This window comes from Mesoplodon densirostris, chromosome 19 (genome assembly GCF_025265405.1).
Source record: "Mesoplodon densirostris isolate mMesDen1 chromosome 19, mMesDen1 primary haplotype, whole genome shotgun sequence".
NCBI classification, from domain to species: Eukaryota; Metazoa; Chordata; class Mammalia; order Artiodactyla; family Ziphiidae; genus Mesoplodon; species Mesoplodon densirostris.
In genome coordinates, this window is record NC_082679.1 from 2,506,057 (window position 1) to 2,523,663 (window position 17,607).

Below are 17,607 nucleotides of genomic sequence, written 5' to 3' on the forward strand. Positions count from 1 at the left end.
AAAATTCTCTAGGATTGATTACATACTAGGGCATAAAACAAGCCTCAACAAATTTAAGAGTATAGAAATTATTTCAAGCATCTTTTCTGACCACAAGAGCATGAAACTAGAAATCAACCACAGGAAAAAAAATGAGAAAAACAACAATTACATGGAGAATAAACAACATGCTACTAAAAAACCAATGGGTCAAGGAGGAAATCAAAGAGGAAATTAAAAAATACCTTGAGACAAATGACAAAACACAATCATACAAAATCTATGGGAAGCAGCAAAAGCAGTTCTTAGAGGGAAGTTCATAGTGATACAGGCCTTCTTCAAGAAATAGGAAAAATCTCAAACAAACTAACCTACCACCTAAAAGAATTAGAAAAAGAAGAATAAACAAAACCTACAGTCAGCAGAAGGGATGAAATAATAAAGATCAGAGAGGAAATAAAGAGAGATTTTTTAAAAGCAATAGAAAAAAATCAATAAAACAAAGAGCTGGTTCTTTGAAAGGGTAAACAAAATTGACAAACCTTTGGCCAGGCTCACCAAGAAGAAAAGAGAGAGGACCCAAATAAACAAAATAAGAAATGAAAGAGAAATAGCAACTGATACCACAGAAATGCAATGAAAAAATGAGAATACTATGAACAATTATATGCCAACAAATTGGACAACCTAGAAGAAATGGACAAGTTTTTAGAAACATACAATGCACCAAAACTGAATCAAAAAGAAATAGATAATTTGAACAGACCAATCACTAGAAATAAAATAGAATATGTAATTTAAAAAAAAAAGACTTCCTACAAACAAAAGTCCAGGACCAGATGTCTTCACAGGTGAATTCTACCAAACATACAAAGAAGAACTTATATACTAATCCTTCTCAAGCTCTTCCAAAAGATTGAAGAGGAGGGAACACTCCCAAAGACATTCTATGAAGCCACCGTCACTGGGATACCAAAACCAGACAAAGACACCACCAAAAAAAGAAAATTATAGTCCAATATCTTTGATGAAAGTAGATGGGAAAATTCTCAACAAAATATTAGCAAACTGAATCCAACAACACATAAAAAAGATTGTACACCACAACCAAGTTGGATTCATCCCAGGGTCACAAGGATGGTTCAACATACACAAATCAATCAATGTGATACACCACATCAACAAAAGAAAAGAAAAAAACCACATGATCATCTCAATAGATACAGAAAAGGTATTTGATAAAATTCAACATCCAGTCATGATAAAAACTTATGAAAGTGGGTATAGAGGGAACATACCTCAACATAATAAAAGCTATTTATGACAAACCCACAGGCAAGATAATACTCTGATGAAAAGCTGAAAGCCTTCCTAATAAAATCTGGAATCTAACACAACATTGTAAATCAAGTATACTTCAATAAAATAAATTTTTAAAAAAAGTTCTGAACGACTCTGCTAAGACCAGCCCTAAACATGTAAATGAATACAAGCCTCAGCTAACTCAGACCTTGAAGAAATGTACCTCTGACTTATTTAATGTTCTTTGTTCTGACAGTATAAAACACTGTGCTGAAAACCATGCTTCTCTGCAGAAATTTCTCAGAATAATCTGGGAGGCTGTCTTCTGGACTATAGTCCTCAGTTTGGCTCAAATAAAACTCTTTTCTATTTTTATTATATATTTATTGATTATTTTCATTGACAAGGGGTTGGTGGCATTTGCGGGGCTGCGCAGCTCTCTCCCAGGAGATGAGAGGCTAATAGCAAAAAGGAGCCAGCCCAGAGGAAAGTTTGGGGGAAGACTGCTCATTCCTGGTGGTCCCTGAAGCCTGGCATTTGGAGGATAGGTGGGGGAGGTCCCTGCATCAGCAGAGGGGACCCACCTGAGGTGAAAGGTGGGCTGCAGACCGGACACAAGGAAGACACACTGTGCTCACACACCCCCCATCACAATCACATTCTGGACCCTGCCCTTCCCCCACCGCACATCCCCCAGTTCTGTTGGCTGACACCTGGGAGAAACGAACTCCAAGGACCACACCACCTGCCCCGCCCAGAGACATCGTCAATGTCCCCCGCGGCCCCGCCCCTCTCCATAAGCCCCGCCCCGGCTTGCAACAGCTCCCGCGCGCTCCTAGCCGGGAGCGACTCCCATAAGCCCTTGGGGCGCTGTCCTGTTTAGCGGCGCGGCCTGTAGTTCCGGCCAGACTCGGTTCCTGTGTGGACAACCACCTGGGCAGCCGCGGTCCGGAACGGCCAGGAGCCGCTGACTTGGGGCCGAGTCGACGGACGCTGTGTAGGCCCAGACGGGCCCTCTCCTCCCCGCCCGCGCTCCTCTTGGCGCCGCCGGGACGCAGGCCGGGACTCTGTTTCCCAGAGGGCGCCGCGGCTGACGGACACGCCCACTTCCGGCGGCGGCCCGCCACCTGGGTTCCAGCTGGCCAGGCAGGGTGGCTGGCTCGGCGGCCGGCCGGGCAGGGCCCGCTGGGTGCCCGGCGTGCCCGGGCGGGCAGGGTGTGTTTGCGCGACCCCGGGGACGTGTGCACGCACGGTGGTGACATGCGGGGGGCGGCGAGCGCGCGAGCCCGCGGCCTGGGATCCCCGCCGCAACGAGGCGTCCCCCGCACAAAGCCCGGAGCGGGCCGCGGCCGGAGCGCGGGGACCCCGGTTGCTTTCCCTTGCCCTGCCCGGGGAAGGCCGCGCGCAAGGAGTGGTCTCACATCCAGGGGCCAGCGGGGAGCGGCGACCACGGGGCCTGAGAACAGAGGTGAGTGTGACAGGTGGCCCGGCGGGTGGACGGGGACGAATTCATCCCCTCAGGGTGAGGGGAGGGTGGGGTCTGGGACAGGAGGCTTCTCGGGGCCCAAGTGCTGGTGAATGGCGTCCCTGGGCCCCGGGGCTGTTGGATGGGGGCATCCAAAGTCCTGGAAATTCAACCCGAGAGCATCAGTCCGCGGTACAGGATCACTCTAACCGGCCTCCTCCCTACTTCAGGGCTCCTAGAGAGAAGACACCCCCCCTCCCTACCCGTGACAGCCCCTAGTAGAGTAGCGACCACATCCCAGGTGACCCTTCAAAACTGGTCCCATCCTACTCATGCTCGAGCATTTGACGCTCCACTTGTTGAATCCGTTTCAGATTTACAGCTGTCGTTTAAGACTCAGCAGGAGGGGAGCGTGGTGTAGATCTGGCCTGTAGCTACTTCTCTCTCTTCCCCCAGCTCTGCCTTCCAGCGACACGGCCTTTGTCCAGGTGAGGAGACACAAGCAGGAGGCGGCAGGGACAGGAATTGAACGGCAAGCCACCTCCCAGGTGAGTTGGCATTTCCTCTCTCCTCTCTGAAATGCAAGCTTGCTTTTCAGGACTTAACAATATTTATTTTCTTTTAAAAGTTTTCAATCTAAGAGACCTGTCAGGGGAGCTGGTTCCCATTTCCTCACGTTCTGGTGGGCGATGGGCTACAGGGACAGCCCAGGGCCTCCCTCCCTGCTTCCTCTTCATCCCACTCAGAGTTCGTTCTTCATCGAAGAAACGATTCAGCCCCTCCCTGGGCAGCTTTTCTCAGAGGGACTCTGACGGAGCAGAAAGGTACTCCTTAGCGCAAACAGGACAGCCCCTTGTATTGTACCTGGTGTGTTTGGTATTCTCTTTGTGCCAGCCCCTGGAGAGACAGATGGCTAAGCCCCAGCCCCTGCTCCCAAGGAGCTCACAGCCTGTGGGTGGAAAGTCATGGAAGCATACAAGGTTCTGAGTGTGAGTTTTAGGACCGGGTACTGTGAGAGTGGGCGGGAGGAACTCTTGGCTCCTAGCTGCCTGTCGGGGAAGAGTAAGGAGGTGGTTTCTGAGCCCCATGTTTTGAAGGGAGGGGAGAGGAGAAGTTTGGCAGACAGAAGAGGAAAGGGCAGCCCTGGTGCAACATGGAGGCTGTCTTTTCCTTACTTGATTGCGTTGCTTCTTAGAATGCTAATAAATTCTTTGTTTCTGTCAGCTGTCTCCTAAATATGTGATCGCCAGCTCATAAACGTATGAGCTGGGTTCCAGTTGCCCAGACTGCATAGATAACCAGTGATCTCCATCCACATTACCAAAGGCAGTGCTCAGTTCTTCGTCTTTCTTGATTATCTTTGGCGCTTGATGACCGTTGGCGTTTGAAATAATTCAGGGGTTGGCAGGCTTTCACTGTAAAGGGCCAGGTAGTAAATATTTTAGGCTTTGCAGGCTGTGAGGTCTCTGCTGCAGCTACTTCTCTCTGCCTTCTAGAGCTAAAGCAGCCACAGACAATATGTAAGTGATTGGGTGGGGTTGCGTTCCAATAAAATTTTACTTACAAAAACAGGTAACTGCCACCCCCTGAAAGAGCTCAACCTGGCCCTCCCACCTTCCTGACTTCTCAGCTTTCACTGCTGGTTCCTCCTCATCCTCCTGACCTACAGCTGTCCCTGTGCCTCTGGGCTCTGTACTTGGCTCTCTCCTCTTGTCTGTCTGCAGCACTTTCCTTGGAGAGGTCAGCCAGTTCTTGTCTGCACAGACCAGCCAAGCACTGGTTTCTCCCAATCCGCCTTTCCAGCCCAAAGCTCTCCTCTGAGCTCCAGGCCTCTGTGTCCAACTGGACTCCTCCACGTGAATGTCGAATAGGTGACATGAACCTAACACGTCCAGACCCAGGTTCCTGGGGTTCCCCCGACCATCGCCTCTGTCTCTGTGGCAGTTTCATGCTCTGCGTTACTCAGGCCACAAGCTCTGCTGTCATTCTGGTCTCCTCTCTTGCCCTCACCTCCCACGTTTGGCCCATTTGCAAATCCTGTCAGCACTGTTTTCATGTTGTACCCAGAATCTGACAGTTATCACCACTGCCACTCATTATCTTACCGTTGGCCCCTTCTGCTCATGCTCCCCGTGGTCGCTTCCCAGTGCAGCAGCCAGAGGAGTCTGTTCTGTCACTCTCTGCTCAAACGCCCCAATGGCTTTCCCAAATGAAGGCCAGATCCTTAATGTGACTGACAGGGCCCCGAGTGACCCGGGCCCCTGAACTCTGACGTGTGCTACCACACTCCCCCATCACTCACTTTGCTTTCTCAAAAGTTGCCTTCTCGTTTTCCTAGTCACTGTGTCTAAAATTTCAGAGCCTCCCGCCCAAATTCCTCACATCCCTCTTCCTTGCTTTACTTTTTAAGACTCTTAGCACTTTTTAACATACTATGTACTTAGTTTATCTGGTTTTCTCTTGTCTGATTCTCTTGTACCACGAAGTACATTTGACACAGGCAGGGCTTTTGGATTCTGTTGCCCCAGCACCTGATATGGAAAATATGTGGTGGATGAATGTGTGAATGTAGTCTTAAAGTTCTCCTGGAGCCAATGTTTCACTATTTAATATAGCATTACAATGATACTTTTTATACCTGAAAATGTGCATTATCTCTGATTACTTTCTATGAGTATATTCCCAGAAGTTTTTCATTCCTTGTGGATTAAAGTTTACCAAAGTTACATGAAAGCAAAATACCTTAAAAATTATATGTGGATGGAACAGCAGTAGGGTCTCAAAAGCTAGAATTCTAGATTTTACTTTTTTACTTTAAAAAAAAGTAAACTTTACCCCCCTCAAAAAAATTATTACAGACTTTTCATTTGTGTATTTTAAAAATTAACTGAATTGAATTGAACCAAAAAAAACCCATTGATGCATTTTTTTTGCCTGTAAAATACTTTTTTTTTTTTTAACTAGTTTGTTTGCTTTAATTTTTATTCATTTGTTTGGCTGCACCAGGTCTTAGTTGCGGTGTGTGTGATCTTTAGTTGCGTCACGTAGGATCTAATTCCCCGACCAGGGATCGAACCCGGGCCCCCTGCATTGGGAGCATGGAGTACTAACTGCTGGACCACCAGAGAAGTCCCTCCTGTAAAATACTTTTTACTCGTTTTTTCCTGTAAAAAGTTAACACAAAGTATTTTTCTGTAAGGATAAAGTTGCTTTTTGGTTTTTATTTGTTTTTAAAGTTTATCTCGTCTTTATATGATTGAGAGTTAAAGCACCAGATCAATTTCATATTATCAGTACAGATTCTGTACCTGTGTGTTTCCTCTGTGGTGTAGTATGACCCTGTGAAACCCACTTGAAAGTCTACACATCTGTATGATGGCAACAGGAATAAGACCAGGACCTGCACATTCTCGCTGTGTCCTCACATGGTGGAAGGGGCTGGGGAGGTCTCTGGGGCCTCATCTATAAGAACACCAATCCCATTCATGAGGGTGGGCCTCCCAGAGGCCCCCACCTCCAAATACCATTGCACAGGGCATTAGGATGTCAACATAAGAAGTTTAGGGGGACACAAACTTTCAGACAAAGAGCTAACAAAAGTCATTGATTCTGTATGTAAGGAGCAATCTGTATAAACTGGGAAAATGTCTTAAAAGGTTATGCACGTACTGTTACTTTGGGGTCCCTCTGGAACATGGGATTGGAGAGATGGGGAAGGGGATGTTTCTTATTAAGAAGAAAAATCAAAACCAAAAAACCCAGTTGCCAGTATAAGAAAATATTTGAACTTGTATTCTTCTCTTTAAGGGCCCCCAAATTCCAGTTTTACCAATAACAAAGTAGGGACAAATGCTAGAAAAATAGGCAACATTTTCTCTGGCTCCAACAGACTTATAAAGTTACTGTAAAGATCCTGTGAAGATATTTTAAAAGATACTGTAATTTGTATACAATTTATATACTACATATAATGTATATATTTTGTTTCATTTAGTAAGGAATATCTGAAAGCTATTTGAATATCTGAAAAAAATAAGTGCAAGACTTCCCAGCCAAGGAGCAGGCAGTTAGAATTGTAAGATTGGAACCTGCAAAAACCCATCATTCATTCATTCATTCATTCATGCTGTGCCAGGTCTCAGTTGCCGCACGTGGGATCTTTGTTGCGGCATGCGAACTCTTAGTTGTGGCATGCATGTGGAATTGAACCCGGGCCCCTGCATTGGGAGCACGGAGTCTTATCCACTGGACCACCAGGGAAGTCCCAAAAACCCATCTTTTAGAATTAGGTCAGAAAAGAAGCAGAAAAGTAGCCTCTGTCTCGGCACCTATGTCTTTGAACGTAATTGAAAATGTTTGCCAAAAAAAAAATCTGCATTGAAATGTTTTGTTTGCTTTTAAACCACTTTGTTGAGGCAAGATTGACACATAGAAAGCTGCACATTTTTAATATGTACAACTCGCTGAGTTTGAGGATAAATATATACTCATGAAACCAGCAACCCCATCAAGGCCATAGACTTATCTATCAGCTCCCGAAGTTTCCTCTCTTCCCTCTTTAGTATTCTTACTTTTTTGGCAGTGCAAGCACTTAGCATAAGACCTACCTTCTTGGCCGACTTTAAGAATGCAGTGCAGGGAATTCCCTGCCGGTCCAGTGGTTAGGACTCCGTGCTTTCACTGCTGAGGGCCCACGTTCAATCCCTGGTTGGGGAACTAAGATCCCACAAGCCGTGGGGTGTGGCCAAAAAAGAAAAGAATACAGTGCAGTATTTTTAGCTATAGGCACTGTGCTGTACATTAGAACTCCAGAACTTACTCATCCTGCATTACTGAAACTTTGTACTCTTTGATCATAACCTCTCCATTTCCCCCTCCACTGGCCCCTGGAAGCCACCATACTACTCTCTGTTTATAAGAGTTGGGACTATTTTAGATTCCACATATAGGTGAGATCAATCATGCAGTTTTTGTCCTCTCAGGCTTATGTCACTTAGCATATGCTTCGAAATGTTTGGGTTTTCATATACCTAAAGATTTTCCACTGCTGAGTCTTGCACAATTTTCAAAACTTGAAAGAATTTAAGGAACCGCTGGTGCAAAATGCAGATCAGTAACAGATCAGGGTGAACAACCCAGGGAATGAGAGCCAAGCCTGCCTAGCGAGGTAAGCGCTCCTGCCAGCCACTCAGCCAGCAAATCCGTTCCTCTGCCTTTGAGGCTGGGTGCACTGACTTGAGGACTTGCTGCTGTGAGCTGGCCTGCATTTGAGCAGGGCTTTGCTCAGGGCTGACTAAGCAGTTCCCAGCTATTTTCTGCAGGTGTTACCAGGTGTTTTCCGTGTTTTATGGGGCCTTGGCGTCTCCTGCTTAGGAGAGCCCTGCATCAGGAATTCACCATCTCCACACAGCAAGATACCACTCACAGAACCCTTTACACAGTTCAGTTAAAAATCTTCAAAGTTGGGCCTCCCTGGTGGCGCAAGTGGTTGAGAGTCTGCCTGCCGATGCAGGGGATACGGGTTCGTGCCCCAGTCTGGGAGGATCCCATATGCCGCGGAGCGGCTGGGCCCGTGAGCCATGGCCGCTGAGCCTGCGCGTCCGGAGCCTGTGCTCTGCAACGGGGGAGGCCACAACAGTGAGAGGCCCGCATACCGCAAAAAAAAAAAAAAAAAAAAAAATCTTCAAAGTTGGTGCGAGTTAAAGAACGTGTGATAGTATTATATATTATTCAACAGATAACAAATCTCCAAGGGGCTTTCGTTGCTGGTAGAATTTAAATGGAAAGGTTGAGCCGTGGGTCAAAGTCAGCACAGTGAATGTTCATTTGGCGTTTACAAGGCACCTCACATTCTGAGCGCCGTGCTTGTGCCATCCTTTTTAACCCACGTCACGGTCTGTGAGGTTGGTTTTGTTGATGTTTCCCTCTTAAACATGGGCAACTGAGACGTAGAGGGGTTAAGTAACTAGCCGAGGTTTCAGAGCCGGTGAACGGACAGTCCTGAATTCAGCCTTCGGGGTAGTTGGACTTTTTTGCTTCCTGACTTGAGTCTGTGCTTTGAAAATCCCAAGGCTGCCAGATATTTAAATATACCTTCCGTTAGCCTCAGATTCTGGAGGTCAGTTTGAATTGAATAAATGTTTGATGTACATTAGGATATCAGCATTGTACACTGAAATCATAAAATTATGCTACATAAAATTCCACCAGCAGTGCGTGAGTAGCAGACCCAGTCATAAACGGGCTTGCAATGCCTCCTCAATACTTACCCGCTTCTCTGAGATGGCACCTTGATTCTTTTTTTGTAATTGTGGTGTAGTTGACAACATAGTGATTCACAATTTTTAAAGGTTATACTCCACTTATAACTATTATAAAATGTTGGCTGTATTCCCTGTGGTGTACAATACACCTTGATTCTCAAAGGCATCTTATTAATGAAAGTATTTTTCATTCTAATTATACACTCATCTTTATTTCAGAAAAAAAGAATCCAGTTAGTTTGTTTGTTTTAAATGAACATTCAACATGGGGTGAGCACTAAAAGCAAATAGAAATCCTTAGAACACAGTTTGGGGTTTAGGCATGTGATGTTCACCTCCAGGTTTATTTCCCCATTCTTTTTTTTTTTTCCCCCGGGAGAAAGAAGGATTTATCATTACTTGCAGGAAGTGCTCAGAACACTGGGGATCTTTCCCAAAGCAATGTCTCCTAGTTCCCCATTCTTGTGCTGATCCAGGGCACTTGACTGTCCTCATGGTAAAAAACGCTCTGGTACCTGTTGTGCGTGGAACAATTTAGCCTCCGTTATTTATTGTTTCTAATTGATGTCACATATTTCTCTTGTGTGTACCTCCTGTCACTAGCACAAAATTGCCAGTTCTCCAAGGGTAGATGCTCTCTATTTTTCCCTTTTCTCTGAAGTTTACGATGTAATGAGGCCCGCTGTCCAGTAATTAGCTAGATTTCCACATCACTGGGTATTTTCCCTCACCTGTATAATCTCCTACCTAAAATGAAGAGGAGGTAACCCTTAGGCCCCTATATTAACTTGCAAGGACTGCCATAAGGAGAACACCACAGGCTGGGCAGCTAAAACAGCAAACCGTATACCGTTCTGGAGGACAGAAGTTTAAGACCAAGGGGTGAGCGGAGTTGGTTTCCCCTGAGGCCTCTCTCGTTGACTTGCAGGCAGTCGCCCTCTCGCTCTGTTGTCACATGGTCCTCCCTCTGCGCTCACCCATCCCTGATTTCTTCCTCCTCTTACAAGAATACCAGTCAGATTGGATCAGGGCCCAACCGTGTGACTTCATTTAACTTTTAGTCACCTCTTTGAAGGCCCCGTCTCCAAATACAGTCACCTTCTGGGTACGGGGCGTTGGGACTTCGACATGTGCATTTGGGGGGCAGGGCCTGAGCACTGGTCCAGCAAGAATGTGGTTTTGCCGTTTCAGAGCTTGGTGACATTTGGGGATGTGGCTGTAGAGTTCTCCCCAGAAGAGTGGGAGTGGCTGGACTCTGCTCAGAGGAGTCTGTACAGGAGTGTGATGCTGGAAAACTACAGGAGCCTGGTCTCGCTGGGTAAAGGCCCCTCCCTCCCTCCTCCTCACCACACCCTGCACCATCCTCTTCCTTCAAGCCAAGGACAGACCCACAGCATGACCACGTCCCGTTTCTTCTTACATATTTAGGACTTTGTGTTTCTAAGCCCAAAATGATCTCCTCATTGGAACAGAGGAAGGAGCCCTGGGCGGCGAAGAGAACGTTGACAAGAGGCGGATGTCCAGGTGAGCGTGGGAGACCCAGGTTGGGTGAGGCCGTGGCGGGTCGCAGCTCTGAGCCCTCAGGCACCTGGGATCATCAGCAGACTTGAGCCTCTGGCCTGGAGGGAAAATCAAGGCCTGGGCTTTGCAAATTCTCCTTCTCCCCATCTCTTCTCTCCACCTCTGCTTCCGCCCCCCCCCTACTAAGTGTAACTTTTTTGTTTGTTTGTTTTTGTGGCCACGCCACGCAGCCTCTGGGATCTTAGTTCCACAACCAGGGATTGAACCCGCACCCCCCTGCAGTGGAAGGCAGGGTCCTAACCCTTGGACCACCAGGGAAGTCGTGTTACAACTCTGGTAACTCTTGTCTTCTCCTCTGGATCTCATGTTTTCCCAGCACCCATCTTACCCTTTTGCCTTTCACACTAACACAATCGTCACTTTCTTTAAAAATCTTCGGCTGATTCTGATGTAGGTTTTACTATCTTATTTCTCTTTGATGAAATGACTTTCATTTACAGACTTCTTTTAACTGATTGTTACTGCGCGTCAGCTTTGAGTGAGCCCACCAGGTGCTGGCTGGGAAGATGAGCGTAAGCCCTTAGAAAACTAACCATCCCTTAGGGGCGACAAGACATTTCTGTACACATAAGTGCAGTAGAAAGTGCTGTCCTACATATGATTAGTGTAAATAGGTACCTAAGAGGAAGAAAAAAGTTATTCCCGGTTTCAAGCCAGGGAAACGAGGCACAAGGGTAGAGCCTTGAGCAGAAAGGTGAGAACGAGAAGAAAGAGATTGGTAGTTCAGGAGAGGATTTGTGTTGGGCCGTGATCCGTCTGGGGCCCAGGCGGACTTCCCCCGTGCAAACAGGCTGCACACAGGTGGGCGACTGGCTCTCAGAAGGAAGGGACACTGATTCTGATTTGATGGAATGTTCTTGCAGATGTTGTGATGCAGATATCATCATATTTATACCACTTGGGAGTACAGAGATTTCAACCACAACACTATTTCTGGAATAGCAAGTTAGCCAAGTAAGACAAGGAATCCGAATTACAGATTTCTTTTGGAGGTTCCTGTAATAGGAAATGACTACTGTTTCTAGAGAATTGAGAATCTTGTAAGACCTCTTTGTTCAAACCGTACTTTGGCGGCAAAGTTTGTATCAACAGGACAGTTTACAAACTCTGACAACTCACATGGGTCATCGTATGGCCCAGGAGAACTGGAGTGGCGTTTTGGGGGAAAGTTTTCCATTTATCATGGTACTAAATCACATTCTCTGAGCTAGTTTTCTGAGGCAGGACTGTTTTTTCCCTTCTGTTGACCCTTCCTCTCTTGCTGAGACTGTAGTTGATTTTGAAGACTTGTACTTTTAAGGCCAGGATCTGAACATTGATTAGTTAGCATTGTAATAAAAAAAAAAAGAGAGATGTTATTTTTTTTAAAAAGAAGAAATTTTTGCTAAATAAAATGGAGAAAGTCAAAGTGAGACTTCCGTAATAGCGCTGAGATAAGGATCATCTAGCGTTTCCTTCAATAGGCTGTACCCCCTCTTTGTCTGTTTTGGCCACATTTCATCTTAGATTTAAATCTCTGTGAACTCTCTCACCTCCTGCACTTCGATCTCTTTCCCCAGTCTCCTGCTAAAACCGTACCATGCACTACTTGGTCCACATTTAGGTGTGAAAACTCACATTGTGTCCTTCAGGATTAAAGCTACACAAATTTGGGAATGGAAGGCCCGTTGGTTACACAAAACAGCTTTCCAAACAGTATACTTTTTTTGAGGATTTCTTCCCATCTGATTACATTTTGGAAGATTTCTTCATACTAGTATGTCATCGAAGAGATATTTACCTTCTTAAAAATATCTTTTAGACTCACGGGCTCTGCCAAAGACTAAGGAGTTATCTTCAAAGAAGAGCTTCTGTGAAGAAACGTCCTCCCAGGCGGTGCTCATGGAGAGGCCCACGACCTACAGTCTGGAGTGCTCCGTTCTAGGGGCAGACTGGGGTTACAGTGCTGTGTTGGAGAGGCATCTGGTGAGTCAGGGTGTACATGGAGGGGGAGACACGCTTACGGATAAGTTGCATGAGGTAGACTCGGCGAGATTCCTAGTAAGGCACTTAGAGAGGCAACGCTGATGACTCCCAGGAGCTTCCTTGTGTCCCTCACAAAGAAACCCGTCCTTAGGACAGCGATCTTGTCTGCAGTAAGTGTGGGAGAAGCTTCCGTTGGAATCCAGGGCTGCTTACCGACAGAGCGTCCCCCCAGAAGAGGGAGTACCTGCAGTCTTGATACACACGAGGGGGGACACTGGGTCACAGCCAGTCGTAAACAAGTCTGTTTAAATCAGAAATGTTCGACTTGTAATGGATGTGAGAAAACTTTGAATAGGCTCTCAACCCTTCCTTTTCATCAGGGATTTCATATGAGAGAACAACCCTCTGCAGACTTCACTGAACAACGTGTGTTGACTGTCAGGAAGCCTCCCGTGAACTTCAGGAAATCCATACCCTCTGTACCGTCATTCTCCTCCAGAAATTACAGATTCTCCATGGCACAAACAGTTTACCCTAGTTTTCTTTTCTTTCCGCCTAAACATATACGACATAACTAGCTCAGTCATCATGTGACCGGTATCACTCAGAACCTAGTGAAAATTCTTGGTACAGAGTGCCTCTCACAGCATGTGGATGCAGCCCACCCCACAGAGCCATCGTGGGTTCACGAGCACGGTTTGATGAGAAACGTGTTTGTACCATTTCAGGGCTTGGTGACCATCACGAACATGGCCGTAGACGTCTCCCAGCAGCCAGACCCAACTCGGAAGAGTTTCTGTAAGAATGTCATGTGGGAGGACCACAATCTGAGGGCAGTAGGTAAGGATGTTCCTCTCCCAAATCTGAATCTTCAGAAGCCTCCATTTTCGTTCCTCAGTTTTGAATTGTGTGTGTGTGTGGGGGTGGGGTGGGGTGACAGGGTTGTCTTCCAAAGCACTGGGTTGAATGTTTACTCGCAGTTCTTAAGAGTGTGATGTTTGTAGAGTTGAAAGTTAGTATCTGTGTCATACTTGAAGCATCAACTTCAATATCCTTAAAATACTCTTCACTTTTCTTCCTGGTCCTTCCTGTAGTAAAGCGCTCTTCCTTCAAAGCCAAGGAATTGGTTGTCCATTTAAGAATGCCAAGGTATGACCGAAACCCCTGTCTTTTCCCATGTGCAGGACGTTGTGTGTCTGAGCTAGACTTGGTCTCTTTGCTGGACCTTGGGAAGGAACCCTGGGTGGTGAAAGGAGAGCTGGCAAGAGACCCGTCCCCAGGTGAGCACGGGAGGCCTGGGGTGGAAATGCCACTGCAAGCCAGAGTGTAGTTCTCACCAAAGAAGCCAGGTGCTCCCTAACGTACAGAGAAAGCCCACCACGTCCTCGGGTCTGGAAAGAAGATTGAGATCCGAGCTTTGAAAATTACACTGTTCTCTCCTCCCCCTCCCCCTCCCCTCCCCTCCCCTCCCCCTCCCCTCCCCTCCTCCTCCCCCTCCCCTCCCCCTCCCCCTCCCCTTCCCCTCCCCTCCCCCTCCCCCCCACCCCACCTTCTCTTGGTTGGTAACTCCTCCCTGTAGCTCTGCTCCTGTCCTTGGCCACTCAGACATGGATCAGCCACTTGGTTCCTTAAATGATCTCTTCCAGACCCCGAGGGTTTCTGGAGCTGTCTTCCAAAGGTCTGATGTTCATGGTCAGATGGCCACTCACTTCGTGATGCATCCATTCCTGTAAGAACCACAAATTGAAGGAGGGAGCCACTTGGCTTGACATTGGCAGGCGATTGGAGAACGAGGGAACTTACACTTCTGTCCTCAGCCATCAAATATTTACTCCCATGGAGGGGATGACATGTGCATGAATGACTTGCATAAACCAGAGCTTGTGAAGTTCCCAACATGGCCTTACAGAGGCAAAGGAGAGGGTTCCCCCCAGAGAATCCTTGTCTGGGTTGGAGAGGGTGGGCAGATGGATTGCAAGAAGACGTGGGCGGAGGGCCGTTTCTTCGATACACAAGGAAGGAAAAGAAACTTCTTTTGAAAATAATGGTTTTCAGAAAGTGTAATCCTGTCACCTGTCTGGGAAAGGAATAGAAAATCATAACCTGTAATCACAATATGTTAACAAGACACCTTTACGCCCTTCAAGCCCTGATGAACACATATGTTGTTTTACGTGGTAGAAATAGAGTTTGCATTCCGTCCTGCGTACCGATATTTCCACGTGAGTTCCATGTTCCGTGTGCCACTGCTCAATTAGGTTGCGTCACATTTCTTGGTGTTAAAAATATACTTATAATAGGCACCTTTATGTTAGTGAAGGCTGTACATTTTGGGGATGCCTGTATCCCTGGAAGTGAAAATCTGCTGGGCTCTGAGAGTTTTCTGTTCTAGTGACTCTAGCAATGACCAGATGACTAGATGTATGGGTTTAATTGCACCTTCGTAGCATTGGGTAGTTTGGTGAAAATGTTTAGCTTCTTATTTGGTGAAAGATTATAGCCTAAGGTTATTTTTTTATTATGAAAACGAGTTGAATACTTTCCCCAAATTTTATTATTGTCTTTATCCTTTTGTAAAATGTCCCTCATTTATATCCATTTCTCTATTTGTGTCTTAAGTTTTTTTTGTTTTTGATTTTTTTTTTAATATTTGGCTGTGTCCAGTCTTAGTTGTGGCATGCAGGATCTTTCATTGCAGCATGCGGGCTTCTCTCTAGTGGCATGTGGGTTTTCTCTCTCTAACTGTGGCACATGGGCTCCAGAGCATGTGGGCTCTGCAGTTTGCAGCACATGGGCTCTCTGGTTGAGGTGCACGGGCCCAGTAGTTATGACCACGCAGCATGTGGGATTTAGTTCCCTGACCAGGGTTCAAACCCACAAGCCCTGCATTGGAAGGCAGATTCTTTACTACTGGACCACCAAGGAAGTCCCTATTTTTTTGTTTTTTGGGTTTTTTTTTTCTTTTTTGGCTGTGCTGCACAGCATGTGGCATCTTAGTTCCCCAACCAGGGATCAAACCCGTGCCCCCTGCAGTGGAAGTGCAGAGTCTTAACCACTGCACCGCCAGTCCAGTCCCAGTGGGTTTTTTTAATGTAAACATTAATTTTTTAATGTATTGTCTCAAACTATCTTTCACATACGGTAATAAGTATTTTTCTTTTCACCAGAATTTTTTAAATTGTACCTAAAATTAAAAAAAAATTTATATAGTCTAATATATTACTACTTTTATGATTTCTCCTTCTATTTGTATCCTTAGAAAGTACAGAAACTTCATCTAAGAAGCTGTCTAGTATTACAATATATGGAAATACCATAATTTACTTAACTAATCTACTGTTGAGGATATTTGAACCTTTAGGTTTTTTCTGGTTTTCACCTGTAATAAACTGTGGTCCAGTTTGTTCATATCTCTTTGTATGATCAAAGTATACACGTCTTTTAAGTTTCATGAACATAATAACAGGCTATAATACCATTGGTAAACAATATATGAGAATACCTGTTTCCATACATCTTCACTAATAGTATTTCGGTTTTTTTTTTTAAATATTTTCCAAGCTGTGGGGTGAAAATTGAGTTTTTGTTTAATTTTTATTTTGCAGACTACTTGTGAGGTTGTGAATACATGTATTTAAATCCATTCAGGGTTTTTATACTCTGTTAGTGATGTCTTCATGCCCATTGCCCACATTTCTGCTGGGTCGTATTTCCTTGCCTGTATATAGCATGAATGTAAATCCTGTTTTATAAATGTGATATTTTTTCCCCCAATTTCCTGTGGCTTGAAAGGTTGCATGTGGTGTTTCTTGCTATCCACTATTTTAGATTGTGTGGTAGCTTCATTTATAGAAGCTTTAGCTTTGATTTTTGTTTCATTCATGGTTTTTTGTTTCTGTTAATAGGTATATTACTCCCATTTGTACTGTACAACAAATTTGTTTGGTCTTGTTTCTGTTGCTTATTTAATTCTTCCTTGTTTCTCTCCATGAATACCTTATTAAGTCTACCTATCCATGAACACAGGATGTCTTTCCATTTATCTAGCTCTTACTTTTATTAAGCAATGTTTGTAGTTTTCAGTGTACAGTCTTATACCCTTTAAGGTAACTTTATTCCTCAATAACTTATTCATTCACTGCTATTTTTCATGGAATTATTTTCATAATTTCCTTTTCAGATTGTTCATTCCTAGCATATGGAAATACAGCTGATTTTTGTGTGTTGATCTTGTATACTGCAGTTTTGATGACTTACCTCTAATACCTTTCTTGTGGATTGTTTAGGGTTTTCTATATATGGGATGATATCATCAGCAAGTACAGTTTTTTTTTTCCTTTCTAATTTGGATGCCTTTTATTTCTATTTCTAATTGCTCTGGCTGGAACTTCCCAGGTATCTTTGTCTTGTTATTGACCTAAGAAGGAAAGCTTTCAGTGTTTAGATGCCATTTAAAAAAAATACTTCATTTTCCTTTTTTAAAGATCATCTTTTCCCAAACATCTGACTCTCTGCATCATCTCTCTCCCCAACACCACTTTGATCTCTGTACGTTTATTGTGATATGGCTCTACTTGCACAAGTTTTTGGTACATGCCAAGTGATTTAGCAAAGGGATTTCAGACATAATCATTCCTCCCTGCAAGCTTGTAGTCTGAGGTAAGCCATATACCCGATCAGTGGTGTGTACGATGTAATTAAATATAATATCAGCACTCACTATTTTTATAAAAAGAGTCTCTCCAGAATGAGAAATTCCATTACTAAATGGCCAGAGAAGAAGTGAGGATTTTTTCAGGCTTGCAGAAGCAAGCAGTTCAGTGTAAAAATGATTTCTATGTGACCACTGAACTTTAGCCATCAATTGGTGCCATAGGTTCTGTTGAAATCAGTCGAACAAGATACGGTTAACAGAAACACCATCTCTGGTTGTAGGGGAGTTATTGGGCTTTCAGGCCTCTTAATGAACGTTATAGAACACACTGTCCTTTTGTGTTTGGTATGCTTCTTGGAACAACTTTGGTGACAGGATGACTTCCCTGGCATCAAAGC

General features: G+C 45.0%; 1 protein-coding gene across 2 annotated transcripts in view; it reads left to right on the forward strand.

Annotated features, from left to right (window-relative positions):
* The first annotated feature begins 2,400 nt into the window (after nucleotides 1-2,400).
* The window catches only part of ZNF470 (zinc finger protein 470), a 36,577-nt gene continuing 21,370 nt past the window's right edge, over nucleotides 2,401-17,607 (forward strand). Inside the window, exons 1-7 of one of the 2 annotated variants that reach the window (XM_060084312.1) lie at nucleotides 2,401-2,749; nucleotides 3,203-3,294; nucleotides 10,201-10,327; nucleotides 10,438-10,533; nucleotides 12,392-12,555; nucleotides 13,284-13,395; nucleotides 13,740-13,835. In XM_060084312.1, the coding sequence (XP_059940295.1) occupies nucleotides 2,542-2,749; nucleotides 3,203-3,294; nucleotides 10,201-10,327; nucleotides 10,438-10,533; nucleotides 12,392-12,555; nucleotides 13,284-13,395; nucleotides 13,740-13,835 (895 nt within the window). In that variant the 5' untranslated portion in view covers nucleotides 2,401-2,541. The remainder of the gene's footprint in view (nucleotides 2,750-3,202; nucleotides 3,295-10,200; nucleotides 10,328-10,437; nucleotides 10,534-12,391; nucleotides 12,556-13,283; nucleotides 13,396-13,739; nucleotides 13,836-17,607) is intronic. The other variant, XM_060084313.1, reaches the window with a different exon arrangement.